General features: G+C 40.0%; 1 protein-coding gene across 2 annotated transcripts in view; it reads left to right on the top strand.

Moving 5' to 3' along the window:
• The first annotated feature begins 774 nt into the window (after nt 1–774).
• The window catches only part of CWF19L2 (CWF19 like cell cycle control factor 2), a 62,058-nt gene continuing 48,459 nt past the window's right edge, over nt 775–14,373 (top strand). For both annotated transcript variants that reach the window (XR_010621839.1, XM_065730067.1), the window contains exons 1-8: nt 775–858; nt 5,404–5,514; nt 6,224–6,346; nt 7,170–7,277; nt 8,610–8,729; nt 9,995–10,088; nt 11,196–11,311; nt 12,949–13,652. Coding sequence is in view for 1 of the 2 variants with exons in the window: in XM_065730067.1 (XP_065586139.1) it covers nt 775–858; nt 5,404–5,514; nt 6,224–6,346; nt 7,170–7,277; nt 8,610–8,729; nt 9,995–10,088; nt 11,196–11,311; nt 12,949–13,652 (1,460 nt within the window). In the remaining variant the exon portion in view is untranslated. The remainder of the gene's footprint in view (nt 859–5,403; nt 5,515–6,223; nt 6,347–7,169; nt 7,278–8,609; nt 8,730–9,994; nt 10,089–11,195; nt 11,312–12,948; nt 13,653–14,373) is intronic.

Genomic DNA, 14,373 nt, shown 5'->3' with positions numbered 1-14,373 from the left:
AGGGTGCATATCATCGGGCCCCATAGACTTGTGCACATTCAATCTGATGAAATGATCTCAGACTTGTTCTGCTGTTACACTGAATGAGATTTTGCTCACTCGGTCCCCACCTAGAGGTTCAGGGATGTGAGGTTCACGAGAATCCTGACTGCCAGCGAAGCTTGAGTACTTCATCCTTCCCCATTTCTGCTGTAGCCAGTTTTCTCATTTATCAGAGGGGATACAGACCGTGTGTTATTCTGTCTCTTCTGATCAGCATACATATAGGACCTCTTGATGTTTTTAACATCCCTTGCCAAGTGCAGTTCCATCCGAGCCTCAGCTTTCCTGATTCCATCTCTGCACATCTGGACAGCATCTCTGTATACTTCCCAGGCACCATGTCCTTGCTTCCATTGCTTGTACACGTCCTCCTGATCCCTCAAGTTGGGAAAACTGTCACAAGACCGATTGCTGGATGACACAGTTGGGGAAATTGCCATGAGACGAACAGCTGAGTGTCAGAGCTGGAAAACCATCTCAAGAAGGGTGGCTGGATGACGGAGCTGGTGAAACCATCTCAACATGGACAACCTAATGACGGCAGGAGAGGCAAAACGCAGCTTGGCTCTGGAAGGACCGAGGAACCGGGTCTCCGGGGTGTGCGCCTGTCAGGACGAGGAGCGCTGCCGGGCGGAGCCCAGCTCGGGCCGCCTCTCCCGTCGTTGCCTGGGACGCCTTTCGCGACAGCCGCTGCCTCTCGGTACGGCGGTGCTGCCGTGCGGCCGCCGCAACATGGCGTCCGGATGGGTGAGCGAGCGGAGCCTGGAGGCGCGCAGGGAGCAGCGGCAGCGGGAGCGGGAAGCGCTGCTGGCGCAGGTGGGCGGCCCGGTGCGGCTCGGCCTTCCCCGGCCTCGGGGACTCCCGCACTGCTCACCCGGGCTGGGCCGGTCGCGGTGTGTGCACGGAGCGCGGCCTTGCCCTGCCCGAGGCCTCAGCGGTGTCTGCGATTCGCTTATTGTGTGCGCCCGCTTTTCAGCCGCTGAGAAGAGCCCGCTTCTGTCTTTCTGGGAGCTTTGCTTTGTGGGTTCGTGCGCGTACCGCCCTGAGCCTTCTCAGCCGTGTAGGCCGAGCGGTTTTGGAGCAATGGAGGTGTTAGCTGACAGCCGGCTGAACGTGAGCCTGAAGTGTGCCCAGGTGGCCAAGAAGGCCAACGGCAATCCGGGCTCGGGAGCTGCTTTGGCAGGGGGTTGGACTAGATGATCCCTAGAGGTCCCTTCCAACCCCTACAATTCTGTGATCCTGCCTTGTACCAGCAGTAGGGCAGCCAGCAGGAGCAGGGAAACGATTGTCCCTCTATACTCAGCACTGGTGAGGCTGCACCTCGAGTACAGTGTTCAGTTTTGGGCCCTTCACTGCAAGAAAAACACTGAGGCCCTAGACTATGTCCAGAGAAAGGCAACGGAGCTTTGAAGAGTCTGCAGCACAAAGCTTGTGGCAAATGGCTGAATGGACTGGGATTGTTCAGTCTGGAGAATAGGAGGTGCAAGGGAGACCTTATTGCTCTACAGCTGCCTCAGTGGAGGTTGTGATGAGGTGGCGGTCAGCCTCTTCTCCCATGTAGCATGATTGGATAAGAGAGAATCGCCTTAAATTGTACCAGGGGAGATTCAGGTTGGATATTAGGAAAAAATTATTCTTGGAAAGGGTTGTGAGGCAGTGGCACAGGCTACCCTGGGAGGTGGTGGAGTCACCTCCCTGGAGGTGTTCAAGAAGTGCATAGATGTGGCACTGGGGGATATGGTTAGTGGGCATGATGGGGATAGGTTGACAGTTGGACTATATGATCTTAGTGGTCTTTTCCAGCCTTAATGATTCTATCTATAACTCTGTGATTCTCTCAACCATTTCTTTTACAGTTCATCTCCTCTCCTTGCATTCCCAGCCTGTCTTTCCTGAGGTGCCCATATTGCACCAGTGTAGCACTTTCATCATGGAGCAAGTGACATCTCAGACAGAAGTGAGGCAGCCTCTCTTGCAGAGCTCACATGCTAGCTGCTTGTGTGAGCTGAGACACAGCAGCCGTTCTTTCACAGCTTTCATGGAGTTGCTGTGATCTGGAGAGCTGTCCTTATCCCGACACACTCAGAGCCTGTCTGTCTATAGTGATGGCTGCATGTGCAGGAAGCTGCTGGTTCTTGTAACTTAGAGGCAGAGTGAATGGTGGCACTGAGAATCAGATACTGGTTAGGTAATGTGGCTTGGAATGAAGCTTGAGGAGTGGCTACGTGGATGTGTAGGAGGGAGGATAAGGTACAGAAATAATAGTAGGTTGTGGTGGTGGGCTTGTGTGAGAAGGAAGGCAGCCAAGATATTTTTAGAACAAACGTAATGGGAAAACAGCCTGAGAATGCTTCTGCTTACACAGTAGTGCTGTCTTTTCTCACTTTTCAAAGTGAGAAGATAGCAGAATTTAGGTAATGTTTTACGTGGGTGCCTCCTGCATAGCTAGGGAACTGTTCCTAGGAGACAGGATTTCCGTTCAGTGACATCAAATGTGGAAGTTTTACCCTGCTTGTTCCCTTCTTACAAGCAGCTGAAGGGAATATCCTTTAACTAAGTAATAAGACCTATTATCCTGAAAATGTGCTTTTTTTCCCTTTTTTTTTCTGAAGTTACTAATAGGTTTTTTTTTGCACTTTCAGCTCTATTTGAATTGCTGTTAGGAGTGCTCTCTTGATCAGTTCAAACGTTCAGATAGTCAGAAAGTGTTCTTAACTGGAAGAAAGTGAAACTTCTGTAGGACACTGTTATCCTCTTTTACCTCTTCTCACTTATACAGCAAGTGATTTCAGAGTGTGCAGTTCTATTTGTAGAAGCATTGTACAGTGTCAGGCATTGTTGGTGTATCTTATCAAATAATCATTTTTCTCTTTTTTTCTTTGCTTCTGCCAGCATCAGGAGTGTAATGTGAAATAGAAGTATTCTTCGAGCATGTTGTTTAAAAGTTTTGGCATAATTTACTCTTCAGAGGACTTTTTACTTCTTCGTATCTTTAAAATAGTGTTAACTTTTAAGTAGGAGATGTAGCATTAAATATTTGTGCAGCATCTCTGCAGTCACCAGATCATGGTGTTAAATATGCTGCAATCTATGGAAAAGCCAATGCATTTGTATTTATCTTGTCATCATGTTTAGATAAGTCTCATTTCAGGGAGACATGGTGAAGCTGGGAAAGGTAGTTTGGTTGTAGCACTGTAACAGTATGACGAAGCTAATCCCATTGTGAAAAGGCTGAAGCTGGTGATGAAGGCATTTTTTCATTCAGAAGATGTAGATGGAAGGAGACAAAAGATGCTTTTGACAGAACCTTATATTTTTGCCTCTTATATTTTTGCTGGTTCTGTCTTTATTGTACTTCTTTTGAAGAAACCAAATATTTCTAAACCCATTCATTGAGACTTCTAAATTTTGGAAACGTATCTTCTATTTGTGTAATCTGCCCTCCTAGCTTCATTGATAAAACTGCAGCAGGTGGTAATGCTTATGGATAACGATCAGTAATCAAATAATTAAGTGTTGACATGCAAATTGTCATCAAGCTCCAGAAATAGCATCTTGCTTTGATGAGTATGATCGTTGGTGACACTGCTGTTTCAGTTTTGCACAAAGAGAAAATAATTAGATGTGTGTTTTGGTTAAGTGCAGGGGTGTGCACTTTTCCTAGATGTGAATGCTTTATTTATTGATTTATTTTTCTATAAGCTGTCAGTAATTCAGTATTGAATTAATCCCTGAATCTGAGCTGTGTCATGACAGTTTTTAGTTCCATTGTTATTTTTCGGTGACTTTTTTTTTTATGGACATTGATGAGTTTCACTCTTTGGTCTCTAAGGCTGATGTAATTTGCTTCTTGCTTATGTAGAAACTGTTAGGGATGGCTGATAGACTTCAAGATTCACTTTCTAACAGTATGTTGTTTAAAAAAGTGTTTTCAAGTAAATGAGAGCTCACTCAGTATTTCGAGTGAATAAGATGTGTTCTTGAAACAATATGAATAAAATAATGGTACTTCGAAACAGGTTAATGGTACAAATGAGTCTGTACCTTGTTTATAATTCATTCAAACTTCATTTAACTCAATGTCTAGTTGTAAATTTTCCATCATGAGGGAAATAATAATTGCATTTAAAATACATTTTTTATTACAGACAAGAGTTTAAATCACATGTCTACAACAAAATGTAAAAAAACAACCAACAAATGTGAAGAAGTAATGGAAAATAAGTGAAAGAATTTGTGAAGCAGTGATGAATTCTTGAGGGAGAGAAAGGAGCAGAAGTAAATACAGGAGAAAAGTGAGTGTTGCTCAGGAATGAAGCTGATACAGGAGACAGGAAAAGGATGGGGAGTAATTTTTGGCTTTTGTAATGTGCGAAAGGAGGCAGCCAGTTCCAAATATGTAATATTGTCACTCTTTGTATGCAGTCACTTGGCTTATGATTGAGAACACTTTCCAGTAAAAATGTTCAGGATGAAGACCAAATTCTGCTTTAACTTTAGTAGAACGTGCATGGTTTATCTCACACAGCTGAAAACGTTGCAGGAGTGGAGTTGTAATGTAAAATAACTTCTTCTGCTTAATCGGATGTGATGATTGCATTTTGGGATAATGAGATTTCATAATGGCAGATTCAGTTGGAAGGAACTGGAAGCTGTGCTTCTGTTGAATGTATAACAGGAAACTGCATTGTCTGGAAAAGTCGCTGTTTTATTTACACAGTTTACAGAAATCCTTTTCAGGAGTTGAAACTGCAGTGATTATTAACTCTTGAGAACTAGGATTAAAAGTATTTCTGGTTTTCTCTCCATAACCAGAAAGGGAAGAACCTTCTGCAGCTCAATATGCCCATCCTTTTATATATCTGCTGCTTCCTGGAAGCAGATGCTTCTGCACTTCCAAATTTTGCACCTGGCTGAGGTACTTCTGAAGCAGAGAAGGCTTACTTTTAATATTAATAGATTTTGAGCTGTGCTTGGCAGTGGAGTAATTGCCCAGAGAATGCTTTGAAATAGAAAATCAGAAGTCCACTGCATTATGTACTGTGCTGTTTGTGAAGGCTGTAAGAGAGAAGACTTCACAGAGTGAAGAAAGGAAGGCGAATGCCTTAGCCTTGTTTACTGAGGATGATAGGGTGGAATCAGTGCTAGAGGAGCTGCAGAATTGTAGCCTCTGGAAATAGGGTTCATAATCTTTTTTAGCCAGCTTTCTCATTTAACATGTAATAGTGCATAAGTATTTTTAATGCTGTGACCCTCAACACAATGTCTGAACTGTCAGTTGTGTCATTGTGTCTTAGAAAAACTTCTGTAACTAATGCTACTGAACTCCAGTTGGTTATTTTTCTTCTGTATTTTTCTTAGGCCAAAATTGATTATGAGAAGGAGGAGAGGCGCAAACTGCAAAAGCATCTGCGAGGTGAAGACACGTGGATGCTTCCTGATGTGAACGAGCGTGTGGAGCAGCTGGAGGAGGTGATGCAACTGGAAATCACTGAGTTGTTTTCTTTTATGACATGTGCACATGGTACAGGCAGGTTTGAGGGCTCTAAGGTGGTCTAAAAAATCTTGAAGTTTCTGAATTTTTTATGCTTCAAAATTAGCTTAGTTTAAGTGGAAATAATCTTTTACTCAGGAAGAGAAAAAAAAACCCCTCTGTCATTCAATTCTAGCGTTAATTTCTACCACGTGCAGTGGAGCAAGCACTGCCAGACAAGAGTAGTGCCACAAGAGGAATTCTGGAGGATCCAGTGTTTTGTAGTGAGCTCATTTTGGGCTTATTCAAAGGAAAGGTTGTAATGGAGCATCCAAATATCACAACCCTATGTATTATATTAGAAACCTGTGTGATATTATCATCAAATGACATGTGCATTGATGCAGTGTTGCTCAAGGGAACAGATTTGACTGAAACAAGGGTACTGTAGATGATTTATGTCTAATGTAGTGCCTTAGTTCCAGTGAAAAGAATACTGTGGGGGTGGGATTGGTTATGAATGTGGGGCATAGCATGCTCTTCCCTACCCCCAAGATGAAGAGAGAAAGTAGTAGAAATAAAATGTAGCTATGTCAGCTGCATGCATTTTACCTTTTTCAGTGTGGTTTGGTATGTAGCTTATGATTGTTTTTCTTATGTGTGGCCAATTGAATTTACTGAATCTCATTTACAAACATTTTCTTGTAGGAACATTCTGTGAAGAAAAAAAAGAAAAAAGATAAACGTTCAAAAAAATCTAAGAAAGAAAAGAAGAAAAATAAAAAACAGAAATCTGAAAAGGATGATGATGATGGTGATGATAGTTCTTCAGTAAGTAAGAAACAGAAGAGCTGAAGTGACATTTTAGAAACCTGCAATATTTTGTGGTACTTGAGACTTACTTTTTCTCTTGGGAAAAACTGGCAAAATTTGTCTCTTTAATGTACCAAGTCTCTTTTGTATACCAAATATTTAGTTAGTTTAGAAGATGCTGTTAACTGAGTGTGTCTGAATTTTATAATATTCAATTACGAAATAAGGATTTTCAGCAAAAATCTTGATGTTTAGGGACTTCAGGAAAAATTCATAGATTCTCTGAAGTTACTGGGGTATGGTAGAACAATGTGTCTAAAATTGCAGATGTTTGACTTAGATTTCAAGCATGAATTACTGTTGCCTTTTCCTGTGGATATTCAATTGAGAGCTGTACACTAGTCCAAAGGAAGGCTCAGACCAGTGCATTTGATTCTCTTGACAGATGCCTTCTCATTCAGAGGCGCTCTGGCAAAACAGTTCAGAGACTGTATCAATCTGCTGCTTTCTGGTCAGAGTGTGCAAAACATCCTCCTGGTGTTTTGTTGCAACTGAAGTAGCAGTGTAACTTTTCTTTTGAGAGTTTCTTTCACTGAGGATCTTGTGTTACATACTGCGGAGTTCTTGAGATCTGTCAGTTTGTTTTGATTGTGAAGGAACAATTTCCTTGTGGGTCTGTCAAAACTACGTTTTTATTATCAAATATTTAAAATAATAAACAATATTACATTAGTAGTACTTAGCAACCAGCATCAGGTTTGACCGATGGTATACTTGGTAAGTGGTATAAATTTTATCATTGTTTGTTGATGTGTTATATTGCATTAATCTTTATACTTAGGATTCTTCAGTTGAATGGGTTGAGTCAAATGCTTCACAGTCAGATAACACAGAAAAGGCTTGGAAGGTCAGCAAGCAATCAGATGCTGCCAAAGAACCAACTGTGCAGGTAAGAGGTCAGATAACTTCTCCAGAAATAAATTCAGTATGACCAAATGTAGAATGTGTTTGGAGTTTTTGACAGTTCTTTTGCAGCGTGTTGAATAAAAACTTTTTCACAGAGGAAAGCCTGTGTTAATCTAGGTAAATGTTACCAGTCATTAGTTTGTGACTTCACTACTTCATTGTTACACAGTATCTAACAAGGTACAACCTTTGAAACTAGCACCAGTTTCTTTGAGTCTCTAGCAACTCATCCTGATATTCTTGAAGAGATCAGTTAAAAATAATAACTAGAGATGTTTGGTTTTGTTTTTTTTTTTTACATAATTTAGATGTTTATTCTACAGTTGAATGAATTTTTACTTCTGCAATTATTGAACAGTTACAAGGGAGGGAGGTGCAGAACTTCTCAGCAACAATATTTATAGCCTCAGTCTACCATGGTGAATTAACTGCATGCACTGGTACAGTTTTGGGGGTGACCTGCTGGAGAAGAGCTCTGAGGAGAGGGACCTGGGTGTCCTGGTGGATGACAGGTTGGCCATGAGCCAGCAGTGTGGCCTGGTGGCCAGGAAGGCCAGCATTATCTGCGAGTGCATTAAAAAGAGCATGGCGAGCAGGTCAAGGGAGGTGATCCTCCCTCTCTACTTTGCTCTGTTGAGGCCTCACCTGGAGTATTGTGTCCAATTGTGGGCTCCCTGGTACAAAAAAGACAGGGATGTCCTGGAAAGAGTCCAGCGGGGGGCCACGAAGATGATAAAGGGTGTGGAACACTTCTCTTATGAGGAGAGGCTGAGAGACCTGGGTCTATTCAGCCTCGAAAAAGGAAGACTCAGAGGGGATCTGATCCACATCTATAAATATCTAAGATGTGGGAGGCAAAGGGACGAGGCTAGACTCATCTCAGCAGTGTGTGGTGATAGGATGAGGCCACAAACTGAGGCATAGGAAGTTCTGCACAAATGTGTGTGGGAACTTCTTCACAATGCAGTGACGGAGCAGTGGCACAGCTGCACAGAGGTGGTGGAGTCTCCTTCTATGGAGACACTCAGGACCTGCCTGGATGCCTACATGTTTGACTTACTCCAGGGAACCTGCTTTGGCAGGGGTGTTGGACTAGGTCATCTCCAGACGTCCTTTCTGATCCCTATGATTCTGTGATTTCTTAACAGAAAGATAAAAATTGCTTGCGTACGCTAATATTAAAAGACCCAAGTTCTTAAAATCACTTCTACTTTTCATCAAAATATTTCGTATGTGTTAGTAAAACATATGCTGTTTATTGTAAATAGCTTTTGTCAGTAGTTGTGTTGTTTTTTTTTTGTTTTTTTTTTTGAAGAGAGAAGAATGGATGAATTTAGACTTCATGTCTTTGAAAACCGTATCACTAGCATCTGTCAAAGGTGAAAGAGAGAAAGATAAAATGCTGGAACGACAGAAAGCTCGAGAAATTGAGCAGGTAGGAGGAATTAATGCACCAACTTTTTTCTACATTTTGATACGTTTTACGTAATGAATTGTTCAAGTTCCTAAGTCCTGGTATGCTTTTAAATTATTTACATTAATGCCCGATGCTGTGTATGATAATGGTTCTAATTACATTGATCGGATATTCGTTCTCTTTGGGTTAGGAAGGGTTCATGTGGCAGGTTCATCTTGTAGAGAAAAGTCCTTAGTTACCTTTTCAGTGAGAAAAAAGCCAGTTTAGAGAACACTAAGTTCTGTGATGATTTCAGTGCTTCTAAAATGTTTTGTTTAGTTACACACTACTGGTCTGGCCTTGTCCCCATGGTGTGTGTGAAAGGAGCCATGTTGTTTTGTGTGGTAAGAATTCACTCAGGATCTTTGTTAAAGTGTTATATGCTGATGCTGGTTTTTTTTTTTTTTTCTTTTTCTTTTCTTTTTTTTTTTTTTTCATGAAGACAGAATTCAGAGCAGTTGCAATGCCTTCCATGCCGTAGTTGTGCATTAACATTTGGGAGTGTTGTTCCAACTGGGGAAGGGATTGGTGTCATAAGATTAGTTTTGTGTATATATAAGTGGTTTGTTGCTTCATTTGTTCATTCAGCTCTTTAAATGCAATGGGATCTGTTTTGAAAACCTAGTTGATGATCACAGCCTTTTGTTACTGCCACCCTTTTCAGTAAGTTACATTGTAGTTAAGATCCAGGCTGACCTGGACTGTTCTTTTGTGTTAAGTGGCTCTTAGGGTATTGGCTTTTGAGCAGACTAAACTTTTTTTTTCCATTGTAATATTTCGCTGAACACTTTTTTTGAAGAACCATTACCAGACTGTCAGCATGTATTATGTGGCTTATGGCAACTTATATATACTCTTGATCCTAGGAGAATATGCTCTGTAAAGTCTGTCTCACCCAATTGCTTGCTTTCCATGCAGATTTATATTGTCTATCCTTTATTTGGTAACCCAAACCATCTTACAACAGATATGTATAGCATGATGAGTTGAAAATACAGCAGAGACAAATATAAACTTTTGTTGCTGCTGGAATTTCCTATTAAAAATTTTCTCCAGTGAACTTTCTTGCTTGCTTGCAGAGAAGTAAGTTGACACGATCACAGTAAGCAATCTATTTTGAGATTTCTTGTGGTAAAACAAAAAACTATCATAGCCCTGCTTCAGACATCACTGTGTGTTACTGCTACACTGATAATGAACACAAAACATATGCTGTGCTTGCATAAAAATTCTCTCCATATTAGGCTGTGCTTTCTGAGAGAGAACTCAATCCCTATTGGAAAGATGGTGGTATGGGACTGCCACCAGAGGAGGATGAATCAGCTTCAGTAAAAAAAGGTAAACAGCAACTTATTAATAATCTTAAATTTCTATCTCTGCTCTGTGGTCTCTGGGTTCCTAGCAAGTTAGTACAAGTGTTAATGTAACTGGATTAAGGATAAGGTAGAGTTTAGCTGGAAATTCAGTAGTGAATATTGGGTTAATATCATAGTATGTTTTGCAGAACTTCTCTTTTCTGGTTGTTAGTCTTGAGTGGTTTAACCTTCAGTATCTTCATAGAAGTTCTCCATGTGGAACTAATTAAAAGAAAAAAGCATGATTTAACCAAGACAAGATAAATTGTTGTCATCTCATTTGGTTCCTTTCATTCCATTACACAAATTATAGTTTTAAAACACTCAACTACAGAAATCTGAGTCACGTTAAAATGAAGTACATTACATATGCAAATTGTGAAAAATATTACTTCTGTGACCTTTTTGCTTCTTTCTTACCCTGGGGTTATCTCATCAGTTTCTAGCAAAAACAGCTAGAAAAGTGTTTCTCATAATGTCATGAAACGTTTATCATGTGGTAAAAAGGGCCCATGTATTCTGTTAACAGGGAACACTAGGGTCCCTTACATTTCTGTTTGGAAACCTTTTCCTGTGGACAGTCTGTCCTACAAACCATTAGCCTCATGCACACTCATAGGAGTAGCAGAGATCAGTGCTTCATAAAGGGTGACAGACATTGGTGGGTATGCATCCTGAGTGTTAAGAGTGCTGCTGACTTCTTAAAGGAAAAACAATGGGTTATTCTTCAATTTTCTGAGAAGAAATTGAATGGATCTGGCAAAGAACAGACTTAGAAGGTGAAAAAAATAAGGTTCTTTAAGTTCATTTAGAAAAATCCCACAGCTGCTTCTGTCTTGGAAGATTTATGTTGTGTTCTGTGACAAAATAGAGAAGCTTAAATTAAATCAATAGTATGACTGAACTACACTCGTCTGAACTTAGAAAAGTGTGTAATTGCATTATTATATTCCCTCTATTTTTCTTCTGTATCCCACCTGTTATTACTTTAACTTCACATGAAGGTTTAATGTCACATATAAGACCAAGTTTTAAATAGGAGCAACTACTGAAATATGAAATTATGACTTTTCATTGTTTTCTATTTTAGTTACAGTGATAGAAGATGCTGGTTTAAGTTGGTTACGAAAATCATATCAAAGAATGAAAGAGCAAGCTGAGAGAGAGAAACGAAATATTGAGGAAATTGTAGCTGAAAGATATGGGGTAAGGATATTCGGTTAAATTTTTTTTTATGCTAACAGATGCTTGGAAAAGGTTAATTTCATGTAAAAGCATGAGTACTTAATGTGCAGTGTCAGAAAGGAGCAGAAGGGGAGAAGCAGAAAAAGGCAGTCTCTTAAGCTTCTCTGAAGTGATGAAGAGTTTAATGCCATCCAAATTCATTTAATATCTTTTTTGTTAAATATTATTTAGATTTGCTATGGGATCCCATGTATTGAAATAAATTCCTTCATCACTGGACGATCAAATGATCCCAGTTAAAAAGTACCTGAGTGCTTTCAAAGTTGTGATAGTTATTAGAAAATATAATTTTTTCCTGCGTAAACAGTTTGTGGATAATAATAATTTTGAGATAATTTGGAGAACTGTGTCAGGTTTTACCAGATATGAATCTTCTGTCCACTTGTTCCAGTGTACTGAGAAAGCTGTATGTTTGTGAAATGTTTGAAAATTATTTGTAAAGACTACTGTCTTAAGTCTGTCATTAGAATCACAGTATCATAGAATCATAGTGTCATTACAGTTATGGTGTTGGAGGGGACCTTTAGAGGTCATCTAGTCCAGCTCCCCTGCAATGATCAGGGACATGTACTGCTACATCAGATTGCTCTTTAAGGCCTCTAGATATAGTAATATAGTCTTTAAAAGCACTAGTCAAATGCGTAGGATGTTAGTATTTAATCTTGGCTGTAGTTTTATATTTGAGTTTTGTGTGTGGGGTGTGTTTTTTTGGTTTTTTTTTTGGTTGGTTTGGTTGTAGAAATCTTGAATAAGACTGTGAATTCATGCTGTTGTCTTGTCCCTCCTGAATGATGAAACTGACAAGGTCAACACTGGTGGAAATTAGTTGGAGCCAATGATTTTAAAGGATATTATTTTTAAGAGCCTTTTTCAAGAAACTAGGTTTTGACACATGAACTCTCTATTTGCTGTGGAACAGGGTAGAGATTGAAAGAGATCTTGGCCTGATATGCCTCAGTATGTAATGTTTTAAGCAAAAACTAGATGATCTTTAAGAACCCTTTCAACCCAAGCCATGCTATGAAGAACATGTAATTAGTGGCATTTAACTCTGCTCAAAAGAAAGAAGAGGAATAGTTGGCATTTTCTATTACAGGCTAATATCCTAACCTATTATTGGTTAGGATTTTGATTTTGAACTTTCTCTCCTGTGTTTTTAAGAATTCAGCTGGGTGATGAAATGGTTTAGTGGGAACATCCTTTTGTTCTGTAAAAGCTGAAAATCTGGTGAACGTAAATGTACAAGTTAGAAGAAACCTTTCTTCTCAGCTCTAGCCCCTAATTGCTGAGATAGCTGAGGAAACAGTTCTGAGGGTGTGGTTCCTGTTCCCAGGAGTGTTCAGCACTTTATGGTAGAATCACTGTTAGAAACAGTCCAGGAGAAGGGATCAGCATGCCTTCCCAGTGGAGCGCTTTAGACCCTGAACTGTTAATTCCCTTTTTTGTTTGACTTGGCCTTTGTTTCCCCTCCATGGTTCATGGTTCTGCACAGTGATATGTTTTCACAGAATGGTGCCTTTTTTGTGATATTTCTTAGAGAATTTTACAGTACTCCATGATCTTAAAAGCAGCATGATCTTTTTTGTTCTTTCTTGTAGTCAATGGAGGCATTTCAGTCACGGTTAGAAGAAGCTGAAAAAGCTGCACCCAAGAAGGAAAATGATTATAGAAGCGGTAGATGGAGAAAACGTGACTACTCAGAAAATGAGAAGAAAGAACACCATATGAAAGATGAGACACAGCATGAAGATGGTAGAAGCACGTTTGGGGGACATAAAAGGGAGAAATGTGGCAAAGAATGGGTGCAAGAAGACAGGGGTTACAAAAGAGATGGATCAAGAGCAGACCAGGAACGTGGTCACAGCAGTAGAGACTTGGAATTGAGAGGTTATAGCTCTCAAGTGGAAAAACATTTGGATGAAAAACGAAGTAAAGAAAAGAGTGTCTCTCTAAGTGACATAAAACACAAATTCCTGAAACCCTCTGAAGATGACTTGCCATCTTACAGTGTATCAAGGGAGTACAGGTCACAGGGATCTTCTTCAAAACTGCCTCTTCATAGCAATTTGAGCAGCCGTTTCCAGAAACCTAGTGAGGATACTCCACTGTGGAACAAAACACACAAACAAGATAGCGATGAAAAATCAATGTCTAATCAGAAGTCATCGGATCCTGCAGCAAAAAATGATGGTGAAAGAACTCAAAGTGTTGAAAAAGAGAAATCACGAGAGGAATACCCAACCAGTACCAGTACCCCTGAGAAGAAACAAATGTTGTCTGACAGTATAACATCACGTTCTAGGTATTTTACAAGCACCTTTTCTTGCCTTCAGTTTGTCCATATTGTTAAAGTACAACTAAAATGGTGTCTTTGTAATAGTATTCAGTCTGTCCATGTCACCTCTCTTTGATTAGCTGGATACTTGTCCTATTGTTTCCCAGCTAGGGAATTTAGGGATTTGATTTAGTAGTTGGGTAGGGATAGTGATAGGAGGATGGTTGGACTAGATGATCTTGTAGGTCCTTTCCAACCTAATGTATCTATGAACCTATGAACCTATGAGCTAGGCACAGCCAAAATGAACATGTGTAGAATTATTGAGCACCTCTGTTTTCTCCGTTTCCTTGGCATATTTGAGAATTGCTAGTTACAGATTATTTTGCTGCTTCTTTATGTTAGCTCACTCTGCAGTAAACTTGTCCTACTAACATGCACCCTCTACCAACCATGTTTCATGTTTTGTTTGATTTAGGAAAGACAGACTTTAAATGCAGACTGAAAACTGAAATAGTTATTGAAACAAGGAGTAGGTTTGCCTTGTAAGATTCACTCATAAGCTAAAGCAATAGCATATGAAGAATAGTAGAAGATCATGATTAGAACTTTTTTTGTGAAAATGAGATAAGATGAAAAGGAATGGGAAGGGAGATGCAAGGCAGTATGTGATGAGAATTCAGTTTGGTTGACTTGTTTTACTGAAAAGCAATGGAAAGTAGTAAGGAGAGAGCTGCAGAAAATTGAG

This window comes from Cyrtonyx montezumae, unplaced genomic scaffold (genome assembly GCF_038088225.1).
Source record: "Cyrtonyx montezumae isolate F1298 unplaced genomic scaffold, pur_monq_1.0 scaffold_12, whole genome shotgun sequence".
Lineage (NCBI taxonomy): Eukaryota > Metazoa > Chordata > Aves > Galliformes > Odontophoridae > Cyrtonyx > Cyrtonyx montezumae.
This window is presented reverse-complemented; position numbering and strand designations above follow the sequence as displayed.